Genomic DNA, 27,892 nt, shown 5'->3' with positions numbered 1-27,892 from the left:
TTCATCTGCTTTTAATTTCTATAAAGATTTTTTCAATTGAATGGACTTGGCAAGAAAAGAATTCAGCCGTTCTACTTGCAAAATGCAATGCATTCAGGCAGAAGTATGGAAGCTGTTTCTAACTGCAGCAGCTCAGCTGTGTCTGTTATCAGACATACTGCTGTAGAGCATTATTTTTATTCAGCAATGAGGGTTAAGTATTTAAACACCATTTTCTGTCAGGGTTCATTTGTAGAAGTAATTTATGATTAAATCTTTATTTAAATCAAAGAAGGTACAACATTTGTCAACAATACAGTTGATTAAAATCAGCTTCACCTGTGTAACATCAGAAAACACCACTTTAAAACAGCAGTTGTCATTCAGTTCATTTAAAGAAGGCAGGCTAGAGATATTCCATAAATCAGCACTTTTATCCCAGAAATCCCACTCAGCTGGCACAATACTAGATATTCCATCCTACTGCTGGTACCTGATTATGCTTCAGGTATCCTAACAAAGTCTCGTCTTTCAAACAAGCTTCACAACTGGAAAATACTTATGAGGAGAGAAGTCAAATTCTGGAGGAACCTAGAAGGGAGGCATTTCAAATATTACACTCAAGCAGCAGAAGGAGATAGAAAAAATAATCCCAGCTCTTTTCTATCTATCTGAAAAATGCTCCAACCTGGTTCTGGATCTTTCAGTAATTTCTCCAGTGGTAGGAGGTACAAAGTTGTGAAGTGCATTTCTTCAGCATCATCTTTTCTGTGCCTACCCTTCAGCAGGAAAGTCTGAAGGCCCTCTCCCACCCCTCTGATCCACTGATCCTGAAAGCCAGTCACTCTCCTTGCTGTGTTCACACAAGTTGCTGGCACACTATCAATTACTCCTTCCTGTTCTTGAAGACTAATTTTGTATATGTTATCCCACACATACCTTCCAATTTTGTTTCAAAGACATTTAAAAGATAAGAGTTTTCTTTATTTAAATAATTATAACATACTTGTTTCCAAGAGAACATGAATTGTTACTTCCCAGTTCTTTTGACAGTCAGAATAACTGTGGCTTAAATCTGCTAATTCAGCTGTGGTATTGTTGCATAGACTAACATTTCACATTAATTTAACCTGGTATTTTCTTACCTTAGAGTCTTTTTTGTGACCTCCTGCCAGAAGCTTCATGACCACAATATTGGGTTTAGCAACTTTTAGAATTCGATTGACCTATTCAGAAAACAGCAAGTAGTTTTCAGTTGAAAGCATATGACTTCAAAAACATTCCAAAGATAATACACACACTTGCATACTGTAACAATACTACAGTCCTCTTAACAATATATTTCACCAGAGATCAGAGTTCTGAATTTACTCAGAATTACATTAAGTGGATTAATGATATTTAATAAAGGGGACATTTTATTGTTCAACAGACCATAAGACCACTGTCTTCCATCCTTAAGTACAAAGACTGTTAAAAATATGACAAATTCTGAGGCACCTGTCCAAAAAAAAATGTTTAGAACGACTCTAGGTATCTACCCTATACACTGATCCAAACATGAAGAGAAGTGTTTACAAACTAGTACTGAAAAAACAAATGGAAACAAATGCCAGATTGAAATCTACTTTCCAGCCAAACTAATTTTTCCCATCTCTCAGGGAAAATTATCAGGCTCCAGGTAAGCTAGGAATGTGTGGATGTTAACTTCCTGGTAAAACTGATATGTTTTTTCAAGTGACATCAGCAGGTATCATACAAGCAAGAACTATGTTGCTGCCTGTCATTTAAGATGCTCAGCAGAGAGAGCCTTGGAAGGGTGAGCACAATCCAAATTCCATCTATCAAATGTGATGAAATGAACTGCTGTGTAAAACACCACCACCCTCCTCTGACCAGCCCTTAATAAAAAACATTCAGCTTTACTCAGTATTTTGAAAGAGTGCATGTAAGGTACCCTGGATCTCAAGTAAACTCAGCTTGAAACAAGCACATTCTATCATTAACAGCTACTAATTTTTCCAGTATTTTAGTCTTACCTCATGGTCTGGATTAGGAATATTCTCAAGAATCATTTTAGCTTGCTGGAAGTGTTTGCTAGCTGCCATGTAGAGATCTGCTGATTGAGGAGGGGGGCTGTACTTATTTAAATCAGACATTTCCTGACATATAAAAGAAATATACAAATACACATTAAGATCACCTGCCAGTAAGTTTTATTTTTATTACCCTGATTGAGATTGATAAATTTTAAGAAAAAGCAGTAAAGTTAAAAACATTTATTTTAAAAGGCAAATCTTAAGCATCAATACATTGTTTAATTGTCATTGTACACTGCTATAAAATATTGCTATAAAATGATACCTGTTCTCAATAACTTGCCATTCATTTGATTAGTTAATCCTATGCAGCAGGGAATAAAATTATAGGAGGAAAAAAAAAAAGGAACAAAAAATACAAAGCCAAATGGTTGTAACACTATTTACTCAAAGAACGTTTAAGACTCACACTACTTAACTCTTCATTCTATACAATTTTGAAGCTTCAGTGACAGGGAAGAAGCCATGTCTTCACTTCCACAACAGCTATTCATGATGCTAAATTAAGGAGTGTGGCTGGCATACTATATATTACAGTTGCAGTACCAGACAGACCTGTAAAAGCTTAAAGATTGGCCAACAGGTATCTGAAAGTTCAACGTGAAATTTCAAAGTTCCTGTATCTGAAGCAGAATAACCCCACATATCACTACAGTCTAGTCAACCAACTGGAATAAGCGCACTGTTACAGTGAACACTAAGCTGAATACAAGCCATAAGGGTTCTCTTAAATTCCTCTTTAATACCAGACTAATAGGGGGAAAGACCATTAATTGCAGCTTGGGAGTTTTAGACTGTAAATGAGAAGAAAGTGCAGATAGTGCAGCCCAGAATCAGGTTATCCACAGACTAACTGGAACAAAAAAACCAAAACGTAACAGGATCATGTTTTCCAAAGAGGAATGTGTATCACTGAATTTTTTCTGGACTTGACTGGACACAGACACAGCTGGTCTGATCTATAACACTACTTCAGAATAAGACTGGACAAGACAGACATTCACATATCACTTCCAACTACCACTTCCATTATTTAAAACTGAAATCTAGTTTTATCCTTGTTTCCTTTTCCTAATTATTCCAGTAATAAAAACGTTTTGCTAGACAAACTACCACAAATAAGTCTGTCAATGAGCTTTCAGTAGACTTCATTTTCATGCAAATCAACACAAGCATTTCAAACTGTGAGAGCAGACCAATTTTCAAGCATCTAAGTATCTTCGTAAGAATTTAAAACAATTTTCTTTGCATACAACTAAAGCTAGAACTTCCTGCAATTTTGACTTAAAGAATCATAGAACGTTTTGAGTCGGAAGTAACCTTGAAGATCACAGAGCCATTCTATGACCCTCTAGTCTCAACCCCCTTTCACTATCTGAAGATGCCCAGGTATGCCTTAATACAAACTCTGAGATATTAAGAGCTCTTTTTATAACAACACTACCTAAATAAATGATTATTTACAAAAGCATTTTAAAATTACTCACTTTAAACTGCAGGTAATGCACTGGGGGTGGTGTTATAACACTGTTGAATGGAGCAAACCTGTGCTCATACCGCACTTGTTCACTATCCAATTCAAACTTTGGTTTTCTTACTTTGCCATCCATGTCAAATGCAATCATTGTCTAAAAAGGACAAGATAGAGTACAGTGAGAAGTGTGAGAAGTGTCAGCTTTGTGTTGTCTTTTGCACAAGCAAAATGAAAGCTATAATTCTGCACTAATTGGATAGGGGCAAAACAAGGAGAGAAGTTACTATATCACATTAAAAACTTGAAATTCATTTTCAGTGCCACTAAAAACAAAGAGGACATGCAATGTATACTTAAGTCTCATTAAAAAAGAAAAGAAGCCACTGATCAGTAAAAAATGTAAAAATTACCTTGTACATCCCAGCACACATATTTTGGTACGCTTGGCTCATAGTGATCTCTCTGCTCAGAGGACGAACTGCAAATTTTAGATAAAGATCTTTTAAATTCCATATAAGCAAGAGAACCTAATTCAGATTATTTCCAGGAGCACTGCCCAAACATGACATGTTTTGTTGTATTATATGATAAGCTAAAATGCTTCTGCAGATTACTCATTTTCATTAAACTGGCTTATTACAATATACTGCTTGTTGAATTGCACATATTCCAGGAAAGTTGTTTCTAACACATTTCTCACTTCTTCAATTAAATTTTCTCACCCCTCCTTAAGTACTGTGAGCTTCCATGCAATTAGCAAACGTATGTAACTGTACTTCCAAGAAAATAACGGAAGAAATTTCACTTATAATGATAATCACCAGCATCTGTTTCTTCCTAACAAATAGAGATAAGCCTAAGTACTGAAATGTGTAAACATGCTGAGTGCCAACTGTTGGTATTCAAAAATGTAATTCAAAATCGAACACTAAAACACAGCCATAACTCACCTACATAGCAGAAATCAAAACGTACACCGTTCTCTTGCATCTCACTGCTCACTCTCATAAGAAGGTGAGAATTACTCATGGACTCACTCAGTACTCATTTTAAGACCAGGAATTAGTTTTCCTTTCTATTTGCTCTGAGCATTAGGGTAGTGTTCTGCACTGACTTCAGTCTAATGGTTTCAGCATCACACTGTGCTGAAGTTAAAGATATAAGCTAGCTGGCTCGGATTGATCTATTCAGTGAAAGAGACTACACCTTCTGCATTGTAAATAATGAAAGACAACTGGAGCATGAAGAACAGGAACACTTTTTTCCTGCTCACTTGGCTCCTATTACACAAAATATCATAAGACACACTTAATTACAATCACATGAATGTTACGTTGCCTTCAATAAATTGATTCCAACAGTCAGCAGAAGATTAAAGCTTTTTTAAGAAGAAATGCTTTTTACTGAAATAATATTCTTTGAACTTCCCCTTTAGCTTCCACTGTATAACTATTGCCAACTGGCCTTATATTTGGCACCTTTCTACAAAGTGTAAAATTTTCTGAACTTCCAGAGCAAAGAAAATTCAGCTGAAATAATCTCAGGCTGTTCAAATCCAAATGTTCCCCTTGACTAGAAGACAAGGATATACGTACACAGAGAAGCAGAGAGCAAAGAAGTAGATTGTCTGCATGGTGTTCAGTCACAAAGTTAATGCTAAGATAACTATTAGCCACTTAGGTATGGCAAAGCTATATTAAATACTACTTAGGGTGTGTCTGGCTGCCTCTTTAGCAGGCATGCTTATTGCTCTGATTAGAGAGTCAGTCTGCTATTATAGTGAAAGAGAAATTCTCATTATCTCTCACATAGAAGCATCAGAGAAAGACCAAGTTTCTAAAAGAAAATTTTACACAAGATTGCTACCACTGAATTTAAATAACACAACTCAACATCTAAAAATTAAGAAACATTCTGAAGACTAAGAGAAAATAAAGAAATATATTGAAAGTTTGGTCTTCGAATCTAGCTACAGAATCGAGTCACAAAAAGCATACCTCTACAGTCTATAATTCCTCTGGAAAGGTAGTATTTTTCAAAGACAATTGCTCTGGACCTGTTAACTACATCTCGCAGCATCTAAGGTATAACACAACTGGTGAAGCTATGAATACAAATAAGATTTGGATATTTTTTGAAAAACTTTTTAAATAATAAATGGAAAACTCTTACGTAGAGATTGATTATTTCAGTTAAAATGCTTTACTTTTAGCCTTCATAAACTTCAGGACATTTTTCCCACTGACATAAGTTCTGATTCAATTTTTAATTTCAGTTTGACACGGTCACAAGAAAATGAGAAAAAAAAACAACAAATCACTTTACATCTCAGATACCTTTTTTCTTTTTCTTGGTTTTCTTGCTACTACGGCCTTTCTGTTGTTCTTCCATTATTCTCTCTTCTGCCATTTGAGAGCTGTCAGCACGGCTCAGCGTTGACATCAACCAAGCATAGAGGAACTCTGATAGGTACCTGTGGAAAACACAGTATGCCCTCTGTAAAGTATGACAGCATAAAACATAATGCATGCTTTCTAACTGAATGCTAACTGGTTTACTCAAAGAACTTACTTACAGGAACAAACTTTAGGGCAATTAAATCCATTAAAAAATGTGCACAGCTGAAAACAACAAATTTTTCTGTGTTCTATTTTACCAAGTTTCAAGCTTTAAAAATTCATGTGTTATCACAGAAAAGTGCCAAGTTCACACTATATACATGTGACATTCTTGAAGAGAAATTTTAAAGAATTCTTTCAGAGAAACTTCCTCTGGAGCATGAGACAGTCCAATAGATCTTATTTCAGAACAAAAGGAATTAAAGAAAAACAATATAAATTATAGATCCAGACTATATGAAGAAAAAGATAATGCTCTGTAAGAATTTATAACTCAGGAGAAAAATTACTGTGTAATTTACAGGTTTCCTCTTTTTTTCTTCACTTAATGTGCGGAGATAAAACAGTTCATTTGATAGCTCAGACTATAAGTGATTTTATTAAAAAGGACAAAGGGGAAAATAAGGCAGGTATGCACACTAGGTTACAGAAAGCTGGGTATTACTGCTAAGGTAGTACTTGAAAGCATATCGCAAACTTCTGCTACCTATCTGCAGTATTACTTTTCCCATATAATGTGGAAAAACCACCAAACCATCAACAAAGCAAAGCAGAAACAGAATGAAATGCACTGAAGTTCAAGTAATGTGAACCTGTCTAACTGCTCAGAAAAAAACAGTGATAGCTTACATAAAAGTTTAATGGTGACTTCATTAGAAAAAACAAAACCCTCAACCAACTCAACCCCCCAAAACCTCTGCTAGAGCACAGAAGTACTTCATAGTAGATAGGATCAACATTAAATTTTTTATTGCTGTATTGAAACATTGAACCATTTAAAAATCTTTTCTCATTTGAACAAGTCATCTACTATGAAAAATAACTTCATGTGAATAAAGTACAGTGGAGGAAAAAGAAGTACTTTGACTTCATACAGGGTGATCATTTTCAGTAAAGGCACGTAACTCATCAAATACGTTTAAGAATACGATGTTACTTTTACATAGTACCACAGCCACAACTTAAAACACTGAAATTTTTTAAAAACACTAAGGTGGTCAACAAAATGATCTCGGTAGGACAAAGACAGAAAATATAAAATTGTCTTCCTCCTGCATTGTTCTCTCTGTTTATCAGTGTATTTTTCACCCATTTTCATTAGAAGACACTGTTTCTGAAAGTTAAATGAGAGCCAATTACTATCTCAGTGAAAATGAAGTACAATAATAAGTAAAACCAGAAAAGAGACCAATAGATTTTTCTTGTCCATTTGTAATTTAATTAACAGGAAACTAAATAGCATTTTGAACCAGCGTAAGACCAAAAGAAAGGAGTTTAAATCCATTTTTTAAATGTTTGCATTTAAAACTCCGTGATAGGATCCCTCCCCCAAGACCTGTAAAGAAAGCATTCTCTTACCAATATATATAGTAATATTCATGCATGCTGTAAAGTTCCAACTCAAACCCACTCAGAAGATATTGTATCATAATACGGAGGTTATGATATAAGACCCAGGTGCCCAAGCATGCCAAATGCTGTCTTTGTGGTTCCTGCTTCAGCAACATACTATGAAGTGCCGCATCTACTTTTTCTGCCTACCAAAAAAGAAAAACAAAGGTAAACTATTCAGTAATAGACAAGAGGAAGAATATAAGACTGCAAGTGCAATGAAGTTCTCCCAGAAATAAAGAAATCAGAATACAAGTGCTGCCAACAAAGTTATGCTCCAAATTTAAAACAGAAATGTTTTTCCAGATACTGTTGTGTCAGTGGTCTAGAATTGGTAAAAATCTGAAACATTTTTCACACAAGGAAATTATACTGAATGGAAAAAATGTTTAATACAATAATTCAGGGAGGCAAGCTTGTTAACCAGCACTATCTCTGTTAATATTAAAATTTCAGATTTTAAAATTACTAACAGTCATGTGAGCACTGGAACTCAGACAATACAGCAAACTATTATTTGTCCTTCTGTATTTGCAACCACTACTTCATTTTTTTTTTTTTTTAAACTTGGCTGCAATGAAATACTATATTTCTAAGCTTGGAATGCAAGTACGTTTACACTGTGGCCTACCAGAGAAACTAGAACATTGGTAAGACCTATTCAATGTTAAAATGTAATTGTATAGAAGATGTGAAGTCTCTCTCAGTTGGAATATTATTAGTAGTCTTGAATGAAACACCCCGTTATACACATCAGAAAGTTTAAAAAAAAAAAAAAAAAAAAAGCGTCTCGAAACAGCAGTATTTGCTGCAGTATTGCAGTAAACTCTCAAGCAAATCATCTTCAGAGATGCTAGAACACATAAAATTTCCCTCAACTCCAAATGATTGTTTTCTTTAGCATGAGGGTCATAGAAAATGCTTAATTTCATTACCTCAGCCTATCTAAGGAAACATTCCCAGCAGAAAACTTGCCTTTTCCTGTAGTCTTTTACTGTCCAGTCTGGAGAAAAATCCCAAACAAGCTGGAGTACGTATTCTAAATAACTACTACTTACTTCACACATGTTTTATAAACTTAATAAAAAGAAAGCCATTTTCTATTTTACAGAGCAATGAATCTGAATTTTCAGAAGTGTCTTGCAAAGATGTCTCAGAGAATCACAAAACAGTTCATTGGGAAAGGACCTCCAAAGATCATCAGGTCCAAACTTCAATGGAAAATGGGGCCTACATGAGACTATACAGCATCCTTTGCAAGAGTACCTTGAAAACCTACAGATAGGAATTTTATCACATTATTGGTTGTTGCAGTAATGATTGTTATCACTGTAAAAAAACTGCTTTCTTATATCAAGGCAAAACTTCTCCCAGTGTAGCTTGTAGCTTTTGATACTTGCTTTCCTCCACCGATTGTAGGTTAAGACTTGTACTGTTACAGCTACCTTGTGATCTATGCTCCAGTTACGCTGGCAAAGTCACAGGTGAAGAAGGTAATGAGAACCTCTACCTTGTCATAATTATTAACAACCAGCTTTGCTGTCTGTTTATCAGTGGGAATATGTCTTCCCTGTGCACTTCTGCTTTGCTCATGTAACTAAAGAAACCTTTCTCATTTCTGTCATCTAAGGCAATTTCCAGCCTTGATCCTTAGCTTCCCCGATGGCAACTTTGCACGCCAACACTTCTGTAGTCCTTAATGCATAGCGGGTCACTTCTCCATAGATTGTATGCTTCTTTTTGGCTTTTAAGCACACAGAGAAGCTCATTATTTAGGAGGGGCGGCCTCCTGTTCTGTCTCCTCCCCTTCCCTTTGTAGGGGATGGAATGTTGTAATTCTGAAGGATTGTTATCGAATAATTCCCAGCACTTACAAGCTTCTTTGACCTCCACAGATGCCTACCAAGGAATCCCTCATAGCTGGATGCTAAGCATCCTGAAGTTGGAACTTCTAAAATAAAGTTTTTTTTATTTTATTACTTGCTTTCAGTATACTGTACCAAACCCCAATCTTCACAAAGTTATGATAGCTGTATCTAAGGCCACCACTGGTATTTAGGTGTTAAATATCCTTTCTCAGTCTGCCAGCAGTAAATTCAGCATTGTGTTGTTCCTATAGGCATGCTGAGGATTTGTAGCAAGAAGCAGTCTTCAGTGCATTTCAGAAACCTGTGGACTTCTGCCTCATCCATCTGTCTCTGCTTACAAGCTTGCAGACTAACAGTTACAAAATGGACAGAAGAGTACAAGGAGTGCAACTGTTGCTGAATTACAGACATAACAGTGTGTTTCCACAAAGTTTACTGATATGACAAAGTTAATCTAAAATAAATAAATAAAATACCCAAGCAAACAAAAACCCAAAAACTCAGTATCTTTTTATTCAACAGATCCAACAAGAAGTATTTGGATTCATCCTATATGCTTCTTGGTCTCAATTTAGAGATCCTTGTTTTGAAATTCTCTTTAAGACATGAGAACAGATGAATTGCTTCATTTACATATAAATGAATACCATATGCTCCAATCTGGCAGGAATATGCCATGAAAGAAAAGTTTGCTGGACTGCTACCTAGGACATTACCTCATCCTGAAGGGTGGCAAACTCCTCCAGAATGTGACCCAGCTTATCTCTCTGACGAGCTCTATTGTGTCCATGGATTTGAATGAGACTACAGAATGGCTGAAAGAAACAAAGCACAGTTTTAATTTTTCAACACAACCTTGTGGAGGAGTACTAGGCATGCTTTATACATCTATCATTAGAAGGTAGGGTCCTTCAGACTCCCTAGGAAGCCTGCAAGTTAACAGGCAAGCAATCTGGAGCAAAATGCAAATGCCCACTTCTCTGTATGCAAGTCAACAAGGGTTTAGATGAGCATCTTTGAGGAACGTAATCACAAGCAACTGCTTGCAGGAAGAGATTTAAAAGAGTAAGAGTAAGATATAGGTCTTCCAGTATTTTCTGGTATTTTCATTGCTCTGTCACTGCAATACAAGGAATCTCTTCACTTTTGTTTTTTAACCAGAGAGAAGGTAAAAATAATTCAGTTTTTACTACGCACTTTCTGTATGAAACTACCTTGTGAAGAGGCAGTTGGTAAAGATTTCTTGTAAAATCAAATGTTAATGAAAGCGTTATTGAAAAATCTGGAATACAATACAGGCAACAACAAAAAAGAAAGCAACAACAGCTTTCTGACTTTCTAAGCATTGCCATTTTAAGATGGTCAAGTTTTCCAATTCTGCCTTCCCATCAGTTATCTAAAATAACTGGTTTCATTTTCAAATGTAAGTTTAATCTTGAAAGTACTCATATATGAGTGTATTCAGTGTAACTGGAATGAACACTTACCCGAACACAATGTGTCACAAAGGAATCAATGTAGTCCTTAGCCTGGTGATTGTTATAAAGACAACATCTAGAAGGGAAAGATGGATTTAAAATGTCACCACTCTATGCAGCACAAAATTCAACAATAAACATAAGTACGAATAACTTCACATATTAAGCACAAATTAATACAAAATGCGTATATTCTTCAAGAATCTGCCTTTGTAAGAAGAAATATTTTTCATCATATTATACATACACACATGCAAGTCAATTCAAGACACACTTACTTTGGAGAAAGTACTGGAGGACTGACAAAAGATCTTAAAGCATCTTTTACCATGTCTTGCATGAGGTGAGTACCAAACACCTTCTTATTATCTACCAGAAAAGTCGTCTGAAAATGAAAATGTACTTTCAGAAATGTGTTAAGTTAAAAGCAATGCTTTAGAAATAATATATAGAGAACTCTTAAGATACCTGAATGTATCAAAATTGCTTTAAATATTCAGATAGTCTGGTTAGTTGGCAATCTTAAAAACAGAGGCATACTGAGATCATTCATTTGTATTGAATTCATATGAAATACAGCTCTAGTGGTTGTATAAGATGGGACATGTAAAATTATTTCATTTCTTTTTCTTCAAGTATGATTCATCAGACAGATGTTTCCAAAGATTAACAGAAAATACTTTGCACAGTTCCCCTGGAGGCAAATAAAGTTAAATCTGAAAAGAACGGGACCAATGCAGAACTTTTTCTGCCCTCCAGATACTACTACTTTCACTGGTCACATCTGCTGCTCATTCCACTTTCACCCGTAAGTGCTTTGCCCCTTTTCTACACGGCTCTCCAGCAACTGGAGAAATTGTGCTGCCAGGCACCCATGCAGTAGAAAGTCAGAACACACGTATGTTATGAGAATGTTTTACTTGCCAGTAAATCTCCATCAGTTTTACACATGACTTAATTGGGATCAAAGGGAAAGAAGTTCTGACATCCAGGGACACCCTACGCAGATCAAAACCTCCTATAAGGAAGTGTATTTTACTCAGAGTTATGGAATACATAATGATTTTTTTAGGGTAAATGAAACAAAGTCCAAAACTCTACTGTATCCCAATCATCAGTTGCTGTTGCAGCAGCAGAGATAGTTTATATATGATCAGTCCCAGACTAATGTTAGCAAATGCAGAATAGCAGAAAAATGCCTGTACAGGGCCAATATTAAGGCACAGGAAAAAGGTCAACACCGTGTTTTAACCAGTAGGTACTAACATCATCTAAACAATATTTTAAAAATGTTTTAAAACAATGAGATCAGAACATGCATCTGATACTTAAGTAGCACCAGAAAATTTCTAAAACCTGTATTATACTAACTGGTGTGCAAATAATGTAGATATTTAAAGCAAGAGGACGAATCCATATTTGTCATGAAAGCTAATTACTTTGCTCAAAGACTGGACATTACCTGTAACAGGGATCTTGAAAGAACACATGGTGATTGCTCACTAAATTCACAGAAAAAATCCTAATTTGTATTAAGGAAAAAACAAAATACAAGTCAGTTTAATATGACAACTCTTATACATGGTTGTATTTTTTATGTACATGTTGTATGCACACACACACACACAACTGTGTAAATACACACAGAAAAACACACACACACATGCAGATAGCATAGCTCATACTAATTGTAAGAAAAAGGAACAAGAACAATAAAAAAACCTTTTATGAACTTAAAATCTATTTCTTCTGTAATTATCATTTACAAAACAGAAGGTTTAAAATTTATTTTTCTCAGTACAACACTGAAATAGTACTATTAAACAAAAAAAACAGGATACTGTGAAGCTGTTTATGTCTCACCAATATTGAACCAGGTTTGTAATAAAACTGCAGGAATTGACTAGTTGCAGGTGTTTCATGCAAACACTGCTATAACTCATGTAACAGAAGATAGGAAGACAAAGCATTTTTGCATGGTCTTTGAACAATGCCTGACTCATCTGTGGCTCCCTTGTCAGAGAAAACGTGTATGTCAGAGAAGCATTTAAATCGCTTATAACCAGTGTAGACAGCAACTGAGGGCAGCATGTCTTATTCAGGAGAGAATATACACAATTGCTTAGCTTTATTTCTATTCAAGGAATAACTTGCTTAAAGACCTGTGCTCCTGTGTTATAGAATCCATGTACGATAAAGAATGTAGCAGGGACAATGTTCTGCTATGGCAGACACAGCTTTTCAGACAAAGAAAAGAAGTTACAAAGAAACTACTTTCCTTGTGTTAATGCTACTGTGATGCATAATTACTATCTAAAGTGTTAGGAAAAACTAGACGTTTGACAAGAAAAAAGGCCTTCATCCATTAATTAAATAAGATGAAGTACCAGGAGTGTTAGCAGATATTGAATTGTACACAGCAATACCAGATAAATACACAGAAAATACCAAAAGATTTATTCATACAGCTCCTTTTTTTCCGCAGCGTGTAACAGCAATGCATGCACTGAATCATTTTTTTCGTAAGTCTAATTGTAAGATTTTATATTTGGCTATAAATATGAAATATTCATACTTACCAATATACAATGCAAATTAGTTAAGTTTACCACTTCACATACAGTTTTTATTCGGTCTATTAGTTTGGAAAAATAACTGACCATTTCTTCCCTTTTAATTATTTTTGCATACCGAGGGAAAGTTGGAGGCAGTAACCTCTGATTAACAAGAGGTTCAAAGCCCATCATAATAGGGTGATCTAACAAGAGAGGAGAGAGAGAAAAGCTGCATATAAGCTGACTTTTCAGAACTCACTTTAAACTTAAAGGTATGATACTAATGATTCAGTTAGCCTAAATGAATTTTTTAGCTGACATTAACTTCTGGCAACTGAGATAACGATTACTATTAGAAAAGCCTCAACTCTTCAGCAGTTACCTGTACAGACAATGAGGTGCTGCTTCCTGTTCTGAAATGGCATATGCATTGATTTGAAATGCGATGCACAGTATTCAGTATTCACATAAATTCTGGCTTTGAGGCGACATTGCTCACTTCAGAAGAAGCAGCGCTCAAAGCTCTAATAGTTTGTATAATAAAGAGTACTAGCTCAAAACAAACTTTTTTTTAACATATTTAAATATTGAATCTTATCAAGGTACATATTTAAGAATGGGAAAAAAAAAAACTTACCTCCTTTAGTGGTATCATTCTGTGCCTGTATACCATGATGTAATGAATTATGGATGGCAGACAGCAAGTCAGCTGCCTGAGTCATCAATTTCTGAGCTTCTGCAACTGCACTTGTCTAAAAAGCACAGGACAGTTAATCACATTTTAAACTAACATATTTTGACTACAGAATTCATCTTAGTTTTGGAGAAAAAGCATGACATCACAATTCATGTTTGAACATAACAGTTCTGAAAAGACAAACTTTTGTGCAAAAAAAAAGTTTTCTTTATATTTTACATGTCTGTATGTATAATATTGCATTTTATGAACTATTTTTAAGTAATGTAAGCCTTAAGAATAATTACAATTGAAAGTCTAGAACACACTATGCATGTCTCCCACTCTTGATTTTGCAGATCTGGAGAAGAAAAAAACAAAACTTTTCTGCCAAATGAAGTATTCCAAAGATGAAAAAAACATCACCTATCATTAAAAAAGAAAGCAGAACTCTTAACAGTATTGACAGAACAAAAGCTTTCAAGCAAAATGAAATTACTAAATAATATTAGAAAATCCTACATTTTCATTAGAAATAGTCATCCATTACCTGTTGACATGCTGAATTTTCTGACATTCTATGAAACAAAATGCGAGCTGAAAGAATACCATTTAAAACAACTTTCTGTAAAAACAGAATTTTGTTTTAAAAGTACTAGGCTAATGGTCCCTGAGGAAGATGTTTTATACTTCAGATGTTTTATACTTAACATCAAATTCCTTTGGAAAAAAAATTTAAAAATCCCTGAAGAGCTAACAGAAGCTGAACACTATCCACAGTTCTGCAAAATGTCCTCTTGAAATTCTACTACTTGAATAAGCTGCTAAGCAGATCTAAAATCAAATCAAAGCAAGCTAGGAAGTAAACAACTCATAGCAATTAATACAAGCAGAATTTGCTCGCATGTCACTTCCATGCCATAATTTGATTTCTGCTCCACAAATGGAGATGCTCAGAATGCATCTCAGCTACTTCTTTTCTTTACCACTGGCGCTTATCAATAATGTTGGGATTTGACAACTTTAAATTTTAACTTAATCAAGGACTTTTAAACCATCCAATATGCAACCACTTCAACAGCAAAACTAGGAGGAGCACAACTCCATGCCAGTAAACAAAAACCTTCATGAAAACTGAAATAATAAGCAATATACAGTTACCTACTCTTCTGTGAAGTCATTCAAACAGAAAGGTTTGTGACAAGCAATTCTAACTAAAACAAGCAGTTTCCTTTCAACAGGTAGGAAATCCAGTATTTTTTAAAAAAACAACTATATGGAAAGTTGTTACTTTCCACTTCTCAGACTGAAGAAATTTAGATATAAATGCAACACCCATATGGAAGGAAAAGCTAATGATTTTCTAGAGATAAAAATACAGCCTGATATGAGGTAACTCTGCAAAGTCTCATACAATTTCTTCAAGTGATTTCTGGAAGGCTATACTAGTATCAGCTACTGCACTTTCATGTGGTTTTTGTAGTAACTGAAAGAAAAATGAGCAACAGCTTCCCTCACGGCTTACTTAACCCTGCAGGAACATCAATTCACATTTACATAGTACTTGTACTGCCTTAGAGAAAGGATCCTAATGCAAACACAGAAATACCATAGACATACCTCTTTTTTTGTAAAGGCTATTAGAACAGTCAGTAGTACCCGCGTAAACTTTACTCTGCTGAATACAGCCAAACATTGTTGATGCTGTAATTAAAAAAAACTCCAAATTACTAAGCAATATATATTAAATCCTGAAACTTATTTAAAAAATTAGATTTTAAATATAGATTTTAAAATAAATAGATTTATTGACTTATACCCTCTAGTCTTAAAAAGATACAAAGATACTTTGGCTAAAGGATAGTCACTATAGCTCCTATGCAAATCCATTTCAGTTTCAGCTTAAGTGGACAGCCATACCCTTCTATATCAACCACACCAAATAGATTAATTACGATCCTTTCTGGAAGGAGCTACACTGCTTCTACCTTCTGCTGCTAAATTGTCCCTTAATGGAGAGTTTATCAACAGGAGTAAAAGCTGTTGCAAGGAAATGAGTTGAAAAGGCACAAGATTGTTAAGACTTTCTACTTTTGCTAATCATGTTTTCTAGAGAGGCAAGCAGAAAAATGACAGCACTGCAGCAGCACTATCCTGCCACCAGGATCAATCTGGAACTCTTTCACCACTTAAAAGACAAGGTACCAGATGGGGCTACGCTAAGAGCCATTCTTAAAGAGTAGTTCATATACAACTGGTGTAGCAACAATGGTGACACACAATCCCCATGAGCTGAAGTGCTCATTTAAGTGACAGTGTACTAATCCTTTAAACAGAAAGTAAAAAAGTAAACCAATTAATTACTTCAAGTTCAACTTCAGGATCTCTTTCTTCTCCTTGTCGACTTCGAGTGCTCTAAAAGGTTAAGGAATTTGAACTAATTAATTAAAAACTGCAAAGGAAAGTTACTGATAAAAGCCCTTTATCCTCTATAGAACACCTTCCGAGTTAAATAGCACTAAAAAAACATTTCTAAATTCAAAACTTCTTAGCATATCATGTTTCTTTTTCATTTCATATCATTTCATATCATTAGCATGTTTCTTAAATAATCTTGTTTCTTAAATAAACACATCTGCCTCAGTACACTCTGAAAACAGTGCATTTACTCTCGTTAGGGAAATTCTAAAAACATTTTGACAAAGGAAGATTGATTCTTATTATAGCAAAGTATGTGCAATAAAAGCCAGAAATTAAATAGTGCTTTCTGTGTCACAGCCCAATGTCACACTCCGTATCACCATCCCACTTATTTCTAATTATATCACTATTAATGAATTCAGAAAAAGCTTATGACTTCACCATCTTTACCCACAAGGCAAAGAACCATCATTGTATGCAATCCATGACAGCAATCTTTCTGAACACACACACGTACACACACATGGAAAAAAAAAAAAAGAACAAAACCCCACAACCAGCATTTACTGACAGAATTTTATTCTTCATAATCCAGCTCCCTCTCTAAAACCTACGCTAAGCACACTTGAAGTATAATCAGCAAAGCAAATGTAAAAGAAATACCTTCACTCGTCTTTGCATGTCATCTTCTACATCTTTGAGCATACCTAGAAAAGGAAAAATTCAACTAAAAGCAGAAGTGTTCTTAAGTACACTTACATCATTTAAATCAGAAAAGTTTTATGAGGAAATGAAGGCTAATGGAAAGGCTTAAAGCATACATAAGTAATAGTGCATAGAAAGACTATTGCACATATGTATGCATGAAGTGATGAAGTTTGCATCCACGACTTTAGAACTACAGAGCTTTTTACTCAGAAGCAATCTGTTTAGATGACAATAAGTAGAAAAGTAGAGAAGCAGAAAGCATGAAGAGTACCTTCCGGTGGCTTGTAGCTGTCCTAGTTCTAGACGATCCCATGGTTATACATTTGCTTGGCACACAGAATCATAGACTGACTTAAGTTGGAAGGACCTCACAGATCATATAGTTCCACATCCCCAGCCACGGGCAGGGCTACTGACAGCTAGATCAAGTACTGGATCAGGTTGCTCAGGGCACTATCAAGCCTGGCCTCAAACACATCCAGAGATAAGGAATCCACAGTCCCTCTGCTCCAGCAGGCTCTCTGAAAAACTTCCCTCTGCTACCTAATCTAAACCTTCTCATCCTCAGTTTAAATACACTCCCCCTTGTCGTATTACTATCTACCTGTGTAAAAAGCTAATATACCTCCTGTCCGTAATCTCCCTTTAAATACTGAAAGGCCATATAATGACTTCTCCCTGAAGCCTTCCTCAAGCAGAACAAGCCCAGCTCCCCCAGCTTGTCTTCGCCAATGTGCACCAGCCCTCTGATCATCTTCATGGGCCTCCTTTGGACCCTCTCCAAAAACTCCATATCTTTCCTGATTTGGGGCCCCAGACCTGGATGCAGTACTCCAGTTACTAAACCACTTCTCTTTCAGGCATTGGACAAAATAAACAGCCAAGTAATTTCTTCAAGAGAAGGAATAACCAGTCCCTATTTTTACCCAATCATCAGGGTTGGGACTAGGACTAGTATGAAACATAAAACAATCCTACTAATTTATTAGATCTGATTGAAAATAAATGACATGCTTAAAGAGAAAGCGACTAATAGGAAGGCGCACAGAAAGCAGAGCTTGTACCTGTAACTCTAAGGTCTGTCACACTGTTGGCCATTTTAAATCCATACGTCATTGACTGAAAATCTTCCTAAAATATGAAAATTAGAGAAGCATGAGTAGTGAAATACACAAAGTTACAGTTTTAAGCTTGCTTTTGTTGCTGTTGTTTAACCACACCAGGTATAAAATAAAAGTGGTTTTATTCGACACAGTGGAATACATCCCGTTATGGGCGATATTTCTGCTAAAATTCTGCATAAATCTTTAATACTACTATGACTTTCCTAACTCTTACCAAGCATCAACCTACCAATAAGTTTCAAAAACTATGGATGCACAGTACTATTTAATCAATTTTAAGGCTAGTTTTTAAAAAGTGACTTGTCCAAGCTCAGAGAAAACAAAGGATTTCTCCAACACAAGGGCACCAAAAGGACCAACATCACAGAAAAAGAAATTCTCATTCCATTGATACAAGGACATTTCAGACAGACAAACATGGCTACCTAAAGTACAAAATCAAAACTTAAACAGAAAGAAAACCACATGTAAATCTGATTTGAAATGGTTAGCCACAAGATTAGCACTGTTTCCTGAACGTAATATTTATGTGGCTCAAATACTCAAGCAAAATATAGAAAAGAGCATTAACATCCTTTAAAGAACATTGCATAATAAAAAAATCAAGTGTAACACTTTCAGGAGCATGAACTGCTTCTCCTATGGCACCCTTCAATTAAACAGTAATTTAACCAGAAGTGTTTCACTTGTGTTAAAGAGCCTACAAATGATGTTGAATACTTAACGACAGCATATGCTGAAACATACCTCCTCAAAAACGGCTGCTTTGTTGACTTTTTCTCTTGCAATATCACAGATTTTTAGGATCCCCAGAGCAAAAGCCTTCATAGCAGGATCTTCTATGAAGTCCGGATTATGAATATAAAGGCAAGTGAACACTGTCTGCGCCAAAGAATGCCCCTCTAACCATGTTATCTATGAAAATGAAAATGAAATGTTTTACTCATGACAGCCAAGTCCTCACTTTTACACCCCTACTCTTTTTACATCTTATTGAGCTTCAGTGAGTCATTAAGGAAGTCTGTATCATCACAACTTTCTACCTAGCAGAAAGGGATGGAGAAGATTTTTCAACCTTTAGCCACAGTCCTTCAGCTAAATTCTGGTGCAGGGGAAACTTATAAAAGGTTCAGCTCTGATCTCTGTGGCTTAGACATGACATTAAGTTGAGACACCACTGAATACAGAAGCTTCCTTTACAAAATCCAGTATGAAAAATGAAATCAGCTATGAAATAATTCAGCAATATTCTACATAGTTTCTTTTCACAATCCACTCTCTCTACTACTTTCACGTTTTTAAACTAAAGCGAAACCTTCAGTAACGCAGAATACAATTTGTATCTTGAAATATCATGAAATACAGTATGGTAAGATTTCTAAAATGATGACAGCTCCCTTCTCTAAAATAAAAGGAAAAAAAAGAAAAAAAAAAGTCAGTCTATGAAGTGGGAAGGAGAAGAGGAATTATGTTACACCATGTCAAACACACAGTGATCTTAGTATGACTTTTTCCTGAATAAAATGTATAAAATGAAGCTCTACTCCTTTTCCTTTTTTCAATCTGGATTGAGGAATTATATTTTGAAAGCAAGAACATTAAACACTAATAGCAGATAAATCCTTACCAAACAACAAAAGCAAGTATCCATTATTCCTATCAATTCAGGTGAAGTGAGATCCTTTATCTTAATGGTGCCATCCTTAAAAAAAAAAAAAAAAAAACACACAAAAAAACAAGAAACAAAAATTAAGAATATGTAATACAATATGTCAAAAAGCAACTTATTAACTGTACAATTGAAAAAAAAATTACAAATTGGTCAAGACTTCTGAATACTTGTATGCTTTACTGACCAGCTTCATAATGTTTCAAGAATTCTCAAAAAGCTTACTTTCCACCATGGTGTTCAACTTCAACGCAGAGCTTTTCAAAGAAAGCAATAAAATAAAACTTCTGATCTATAACTATCCAGTAAAAGCTTAAAGCCAGTTAACAGGCAACACTTAAAAACACAAACAATATGTAAAGTCACAACGACTGAACAAGGAATACTATGCAGGACTGATTCTCTGAAAGCTACTTTTACACTGTGGATACTTGAACAGAATTTTACTGCGTTGAAGGATCAAGAAAGCAGAGACCCCGTTTCTTTAATTTCATTTGTTTAATGCATGCAATTTCACACAGCTTTCTCCCTTTCAAACCACTCCCATTCAAAGCACATGGTTAAAAAAATACATATATAATCCTCTACAAGTGCATTACTTCTTCCCAAGTAACAGTCTTTCAGCATACTTTCACAAATGTTGACCATGCATCAGAAGTTAATCATCACCGTGAATACTGTTAAATTTGACAGCTTCTGTTCATGTTAATGAACTGAACCAACAATCACAAAAAGAGTACAGAAGCTGGCTTCCTTTCAGTTATTTTCATATAAAAGACAAAAGAAGTGCGGGATGACTTGCAAAACTATTTCCAAAATGTGTTTATTTGAGGTCTTAATATTTAACAATTTTACGGTAATTTTCACAGGAAGAGTTAGTATCACAGTAGTAATATGAAGAACAAAAAATGCAAGCTACTCATATAGTTATTTTACAGCCACTGAGAAGGCAAAAACAGGAAACACAAACCTTAATAGCTTGCTCAAAGTTCAGAACTTTTCTATTAACTTGGTTTCCAATCATACCAGCATCCATCTTGGGATCCATCATTTCAATGGCAGACATTGCTTCAAAAAGACCAAAACTAAGGAGACCAAAATAAATATGTTCCAAATTTGATTATTTTTATATCAGTCTTAACAAACCAGTCTAGAAGAACATATGATGACAAACTGAGTACACTGTTTCTTGACTGCTGTCAATAAGCTACATGAACACTATGATTGATCTTGAGAGAGCATGGTTTTCATGAATCTGAGGACTGTTTAACAGTTATGTAAGAAAAGACACACTTAAAAGAAATTGCTTAGTACTTATTGAGCAGAAGAACACTTCTTAACTAAATATCCCATTTCTAATCCTATGCAAGTGTAGAAGAAGGCTTATTGCGTGTTGGGTTATTGTGCATTCTAATTTTGAAAGGCATTTATGTATAAAACTATGCCTTGTGCTCTGATTCTACTGTGGTGACATCCCTGATCATAATTCTAAGCCATTAAATTGAATGTTCCTTTCTGTCTTCAGAATTACTGGTCTTCAGCAAGAACTTTTTTCATTCTTTAAATGAAGAGACCTACATATGTTAATAATACACTTTAAACAATACAACTTTAAAATATTTTAATCTCAACTGGTTCCTTAAAAAATCCAGTAAGATCCTAGCACATACTTTTTGCTGAAGTATATTTTCTTCTTCATGTGTAGAGCTCCCAGTTTCCACTTTGGGATGGCATTTTAGAATTACTCTAAAGCATACAGCATGCTTACCTAAGCACGCTAATGGCATCTGAGGTAAATTAATTAATAAACTTCAAACCTTTTCTGGTCTTTTTGCATGAAAGAACGTCCATGTAAAATAGTTCAGCAGGTTTACTAGTTTCAGCGTTACTGACAATAACTTCTAACGTTAGCATTGCATCTATTAAGTGAAAATGTAATATTATCACATTTGAAAAGTCATGGCTGTCAGGCAAAGTCCCCAGTGACTAGAAAAAAGGAAACATCACTCTCATTTGCAAGAAAGGGAGAAAGGACGACTCAGGGAACCACAGGCTGGTGAGTCTCACCTCTGTGATGGGGAAGACCATGGAACAGGTCCTCCTAGAAGACATGTTAAGGCATATGATAAACAAGCGGGTGACCTGAGACAGCAAGCCTGGTTTCACCAAGGGAAGGCCTGTGCCTGACCAATCTGGTTGCCTTCTATAATGTAGTGGTGGCACTAGTGGACAAAAGGAACATCTACTGGACTTCTGCAAGGCCCACCACAAACTCATCTCTAAATTGGAGTGATATGGATTTGAAGAGTGGACCACTCAGTGAATAAGGAATTGGTTGGAAGGTCACAATCAAGGGCTGTAGCCAACAGCTCTCTGTCCAGGTCAAGGCCAGTAATGGGTGGTGTCCCCGGGGGATACATCTAGGATCTGGTACTCTTTTAACATCTTGAACAATGATACAGACCGTGGGACTGAGTGCATCCTCAGCAAGTTGCTGATGACACCAAGCTGAGAAGTGTGGTTGATATACCAGAAGGAAGGGATGCTATCCAAATGCCATGATAAACTTGAAAGGTGGGCCCTTGTGAACCTAATGAGGTTCGAGGAAGCAAAGTGCAAGGTTTTGCACTTGGGTCGAGGTAATCCAGGTATGTATATAAACTGTGACAAAAGCAGCTCTAATGAGAAGGACTTAAGAGGTCTTGGCTGATAAAAAACTTAACATGAGCCGGCAGTGTGTGCTTGCAGCTCAGAAGACCAGTGGTATCCTAGATTCCATCAGAAGAGGGGGTGGCAAGCAAGGCAGGAGAGGCAACTGTCCCTTCTATTCTGTCATCATGAGACCTCCAAGTCTAGGACCCCCAACACAGGAAAAACATGGGGCTTTTGGGGAGGGTCCAGAGCAGGGCCACAAAGATAATCAAGGGGCTGGAGAACTTCTCCTATCAAGACAGGCTGGAGGAACTAAGCTTGTTCAGCCTGGAACAGAGAAAGTTGAAGGGAGACCTCATTATGGCCTTCCAATATTTAAAGGGAGTATATAACCAGGAGGGAAATCAACCTTTTACATGAGGACAAGTGACAGGTCAAGAAGGAATAGTTTTAAACTAAATGAGGGAAGATTTTGATAAGATATCAGGAAATTTTTTTACTGAGAGAATGGTGAGGTGCTGGAACAGGCTGTCCAGAGAGGCTGTGGATTGTCTGTCCCTGGCGGTATTCAAAACCAGGTTGGATGAGGCTCTAGGAAACCTGATTTAGTACTTGATCAAGTGGCTGGTAACTCTGACTGAGGCAGGGGGGATGAAACTTGACAATTTTTGAGGTCCCTTCCAACCTAAGGCATTCTATGACTATACTGGCAAAAAGAGAAATGATCAGCCTTCATAGAAACACATCACATACATGCTCATGAGGATTAATAATACTGCAAGTATTTCAACTACTTTAACTAAAGTAAAAATTTAAATAACTTAGCTGACACTGCATGTCTTGCTCATTATTAAGCATTAATATTTAAAAAAACAGAACTACTCAAAAGGCATACTTACAGTTTGTCATGAAGCAGTTCTCCCAACTTCAGTTCTATGAAGGAACAGCACAATAAATAATTACAATCATAACTTTAATGCAACTTTTCCAGCATAACTGTATTATTTTAAAACTGTATAGTCTAAAAGAGAAGAAAGTGTGAGAAGCAAACCAGGCCCTTCTACTCTACCTTTACTTGCTTCTATTTAGCACTTTTACAACCATCAGGCTAAAAATCCTTCTTCATAATCATACCTAATCCTCCTCTCTGACACCAGCACTCGAATCACCAAACTTTAAAAATCTGAATAGTGTGAAACACAGGACAAGTTTTCCAGGCTCCTTTAGGCAGATGTCTGATTTTCCAGAGTAGGTGTTAACTGAAAGGCTTGGTTGTCTTCATTATTTTTTAGCAAAGCCTTCAGATGCACTTGACTGGCATACAAACCATACATTATTAATAAGAGGGAACTATTTAGTGGTATAAGAAAATTATGTCAATGATTGTCTAAATTATTGTGTCTAATAAGCTACAGTTTCACTTTTATTTTTCATAAGACCATCATAAAATAAATAAAATTAAAAAATATATAAATTTGCCATTGCAGCAAACTAATAGCTAATAGCAATAAAGGCTTTGTTTAAATCAATGCAATTGTCTCCATGTGACTCGGATGTATTACATCCCTTCTGAAGTTGAGCCTTAGTTCAAAGACAAAAAATGATATACTGACCAATTAAATAAACATATAATCATATCCTGCAGATTCAAAATTTACAGAGAAAACAGCATTAATTCCACATAGATAAATGAGCTTTCCACTCAGTAGGACACAGAAAGAACTCTTAGTAAAACAAACAAACAAACAACAGAAAACACACAAAAACACATAGAACAACAAAGAGCACAACAAAAATCTATATTTATGCAACGCAGAAGTAAGACAAGATTCTTCTCATATTTCCAGCCTTGCAGAGTGTTAAACACAGGAAAACACAAAATCATTGCAGTCTCTTTGTTTGGAGCTTGAATGTGGGTCAAACTATTTACTGAAACAAAAAAACTATACTCAGTCCTCCAAGGATTCAAATTTTTCACAGAACATGACCACTACAACTCACCTCTACAAGCTTCTTCAAAATCCTGGGTTATATCTACCCAGTCTGTATTACTCTTTTCCATCTTGTCAGGTATACCAAGCTCCCATCCCAAATCATCATCTTCTACCGAAGCTTTCATAACCATGATAGTGCTCCTTTAAAACTGTATCAAACACACTACACGTTAGGCAGAAATCACAGAAAGTTGTTCAAGGAAGATTTTTTATTCTGCAATAAGACAGGGAAACTAACCAAATTTCATTTAAATGGCTACTATTACATATAATCAGCTTGAAAGGTATTCAGTTTCCCTACCACTTGTTTACAGGCTACGAACCTTCAAAAGGCTACGAACACCAAAACTTTGTCAGTGCATGGCCATAACAAAGTTTGTACTGAAAATAAGACACAAGAGAAGAACCTTACTTAGAGAGGATGCAGGCAACACAGTTTTACCTTCTAGCGTTTTACACTGCTAAGAACACGAATGTCCTCCTGCTGCAACGCAAAAAGTGTTGCTATGCCTCGGAACATATTTGTGGGCATTTCCGATACCAAGACCACCGCCAGAGCGTTAAGCAACCGCAGACTAAAACGTAATCTTGGAACAGCAGTGACCAACTGCTCCGAGCTGGTGCCGTGCTCCCACGCGGAGGCACCCCGAAGAGCGCTGCGCGCACGCCGCCTCCCCACACGGTACCTGTCCCCTGTTGTGGGAAGGATGTCGGCACAGACGTCAGGGAGCCCCGCGCCGCCCGACGGAAGCAGAAGCTTCCGACAAAGGCCTCCGAAGACAGCAGATCTTCCGCGTGCCGGCGACTAACAAACAGCGGCGGCGACCGCACGGCTTCCCAACAGCGTTCGGGACGGGCCCCGTCGGCCCCCTCGGTTCAGTACCTCGCGGGAGGCCGGAAATCGCCGTGCTGCGCGGGTCGGGACGAGAAGAGACCTGCAGACACCGAAAGAGAGACTGAGATGGCGTTAAGGCCGCTAACGCCGGACCTCTCAGAGTCCTCGGGGCACCCGGCCCCGCAGCCGGACGGGCCTCCCCGCACCGCGCACGCCGAGCGCTGCCTGCGCTGCCTTCGCCGCCCCCGCCGGCTGCAGGGCCCGTGCCTTGGCGGGGCTCATCCCGGCGGAGTGCGGCGGGAGGCGATCGTGCCGCCCTCACCTCGGCGAGGAGCGAGGAGTGCGACCGCGGCCCCGCACGGTGCCTCCCGCTACCCCAGCTAACGTACCAGCTCGCCGCCTCCAGCCCCGAATCCCGGCCTGGGTGACGGAACGCATGCGCGCGCCCCTCTCTTCTCCCTTCCACGGCGCATGCGCGCGCCCTCGCTACTGGCGGCGGGGGCGCATGGCGGGAAGGGTCGCTGGGTCGGCGCTGCCGCCTGCTCTCGGTGAGGGGCGGGCCGGGGCTAGCCGAGTGCAGGCGGGCAGTGGTCGTTCCGGGGTGCTGTGGGTGAGGCCGTGTGGCCCTGCTGGGAAGAGGAAGGCAGAGCGAGAGCCCTGCCGGCGGGGCATCGGTTCTGTCTCCGCGGTTTTGCTGTCATCAGGCGTTACGTTACTCTTCTTGCGGGCAGTGTTAGTTATCTCGTCCTCTGGGGGAAACGAGCTGACGTGTCTGTGGGACCCACGGCTTCAGAGCCGTTTACTGAGAATTTGATCTTTATTTGCAAAGACTGAATATTTCCCGTGCCTAAAGCAAACGTCACAGTTATAGAAGTCAGCTCTTACCGTGCTCTGATAAACAAAAAGAGTACACTTAAGCCTAGAGGCTTCTGCTCCAGTGTATATGAAGAAGTTTTCATTTTCCATTTAAAATGGAAAAGCTAACTTTGCAATTCATTCTTCCTATTTAACACACCCCACGCACAGAGCAACTGTACATGGAGCGAGGCAAGAGGAGAAGAATCTGTGCCAACTGTCAGACCGCTGATAGCACTTGCTGCATCAGAAAGAGCTATCCTTTCAGATTCAGTGGCTTCAGAGATGTTTTGGGGGATCGTTCCACACTGCAGTCCTATGTTCTGAGAGGATGCCCTGCTCTGTGTGGTAGATGCCCTGTATCAGTGATGCTGTGATTGCAAAGAACAGATCTTCGGTGCTGAACCTGATCGGAGTTAAGCATCTGTAAATGAAAACTAGTTACATCTACTTTCCTGTAGCAAGGAATATGGTGCCTGAACCAGAACTCTGTAGAAAGAGTGCTGAATTTCTGGGGGATTCTATGTATACACTTGATAAAAGAGCTTCTCAGATTATTGTTGCAGACATGATTATTATATAGATATTAAATTAATTTTAAAACCTGCAGTACTTAATGTAAATTAATTTCCAAAAGAGTATTACTTTTGAAGTTTGTTATCTACACTTCCATTAGCACATGCTTGTCTATGTTTCTGTACAGGCTGAACAATAAGAATTATGACCTGGCTTTTGTGACGTGTTTGTGGTGACCTCATTCCAGTTCTCAGTAGACCAGTGGATGTATTGTAACTGACTTTAACTGCTTCTCTTGGCAAGAAAATTACCAGGAGTGAAAGATGAGAAGGTTGGTTGTTTGCGTGAAATGTCCATAAGAGTTTAAAAAATTACTTTGTGTTCACTGCTGTAATCAGTAAGCTGAGGTGCTTTCTATGAGCATAATCAAAGCATGTTATTTTCCTATGGTACAATGAAGTTCATTGGGGTAGAGCAGAGCAGACTGATCTTTGTGGTACTTGCATGGGACATCCAAAGATATAAAACCTTTTTATTTATTTTTAGTTTCCATGCACTTACTTTACTAGTTACTAATACTTAAAATGCTTTGGTGTTTAATACAAAAAATATTTTCCTGTTTAGATGTTAAGATCCACAAGATAGTCAACATCAAGCAAAATAGAGTTGGGGGAGGGTGAGAGGGAAAGGCAACCTGCATGTAGTGACTATATCCAGAACAGGTGTGCTTTTTTCTTGGCAGAGTGGGACTTGATTAAATGTAAGGATTATGAGGAACTTGCTTAAGCATTAATTATGGAGCACATTTGTTCCTATGATACAATAAGAAGACATCACTCTGTACTAGATGTACATAGGCTGCTTTGTTTAAGGAAACTTCAGCTAACTGTGCACTGACTTAGAGTGTAGTCAGTTGACTGCCTGCTCTTTTTTTCTTTCCAAAATGATATTAATTCTGAAAGTATTGCTGTATTTTGTA

At 37.2% G+C, this 27,892-nt stretch overlaps 1 protein-coding gene across 2 annotated transcripts; it reads right to left on the bottom strand.

Annotated features, from left to right (window-relative positions):
* Nucleotides 1-241: 241 nt before the first annotated feature.
* NAA35 (N-alpha-acetyltransferase 35, NatC auxiliary subunit) lies at nt 242-26,006 on the bottom strand. Of its 2 annotated transcripts, none has more exons than XM_042877524.1 (24): nt 25,932-26,006; nt 25,394-25,642; nt 24,715-24,856; nt 23,613-23,646; nt 21,032-21,146; nt 20,020-20,094; nt 19,140-19,307; nt 18,333-18,399; nt 17,224-17,267; nt 16,504-16,554; nt 15,760-15,843; nt 14,101-14,215; nt 13,488-13,666; nt 12,371-12,430; nt 11,187-11,293; nt 10,918-10,984; nt 10,147-10,245; nt 7,530-7,708; nt 5,889-6,025; nt 3,963-4,030; nt 3,566-3,706; nt 2,019-2,141; nt 1,125-1,205; nt 242-570 (listed from the first exon to the last, which is right to left on the bottom strand). In XM_042877524.1, the coding sequence occupies exons 3-24, from the start codon at nt 24,836-24,838 to the stop codon at nt 511-513; spliced, it is 2,178 nt and encodes a 725-aa protein (XP_042733458.1). In that variant the 5' UTR covers nt 24,839-24,856; nt 25,394-25,642; nt 25,932-26,006; the 3' UTR covers nt 242-510. The 2 variants fall into 2 exon arrangements, with proteins under 2 accessions (XP_042733458.1, XP_042733459.1); XM_042877525.1 differs by having other exon boundaries at nt 25,865-25,939.
* Nucleotides 26,007-27,892: the final 1,886 nt, after the last annotated feature.

This window comes from Lagopus leucura, unplaced genomic scaffold, assembly GCF_019238085.1.
Source record: "Lagopus leucura isolate 7727_CA_CO unplaced genomic scaffold, USGS_WTPT01 Super-Scaffold_100018, whole genome shotgun sequence".
NCBI lineage: Eukaryota > Metazoa > Chordata > Aves > Galliformes > Phasianidae > Lagopus > Lagopus leucura.
This window is presented reverse-complemented; position numbering and strand designations above follow the sequence as displayed.

Bases quoted from the DNA above. Each gene is read 5' to 3' on its own strand.
- NAA35 (XM_042877524.1), bottom strand. From the start codon at position 24,838: ATGGTTATGAAAGCTTCGGTAGAAGATGATGATTTGGGATGGGAGCTT. The intron at 20,095-21,031 runs GTTTGTGTTTCC...TTTTTTTTTAAG, and splicing joins ACTTTGAGCAAGCTATTAAG to GATGGCACCATTAAGATAAA. The intron at 3,707-3,962 runs GTAATTTTTACA...TGTCCTTTTTAG, and splicing joins TGTGTGCTGGGATGTACAAG to ACAATGATTGCATTTGACAT.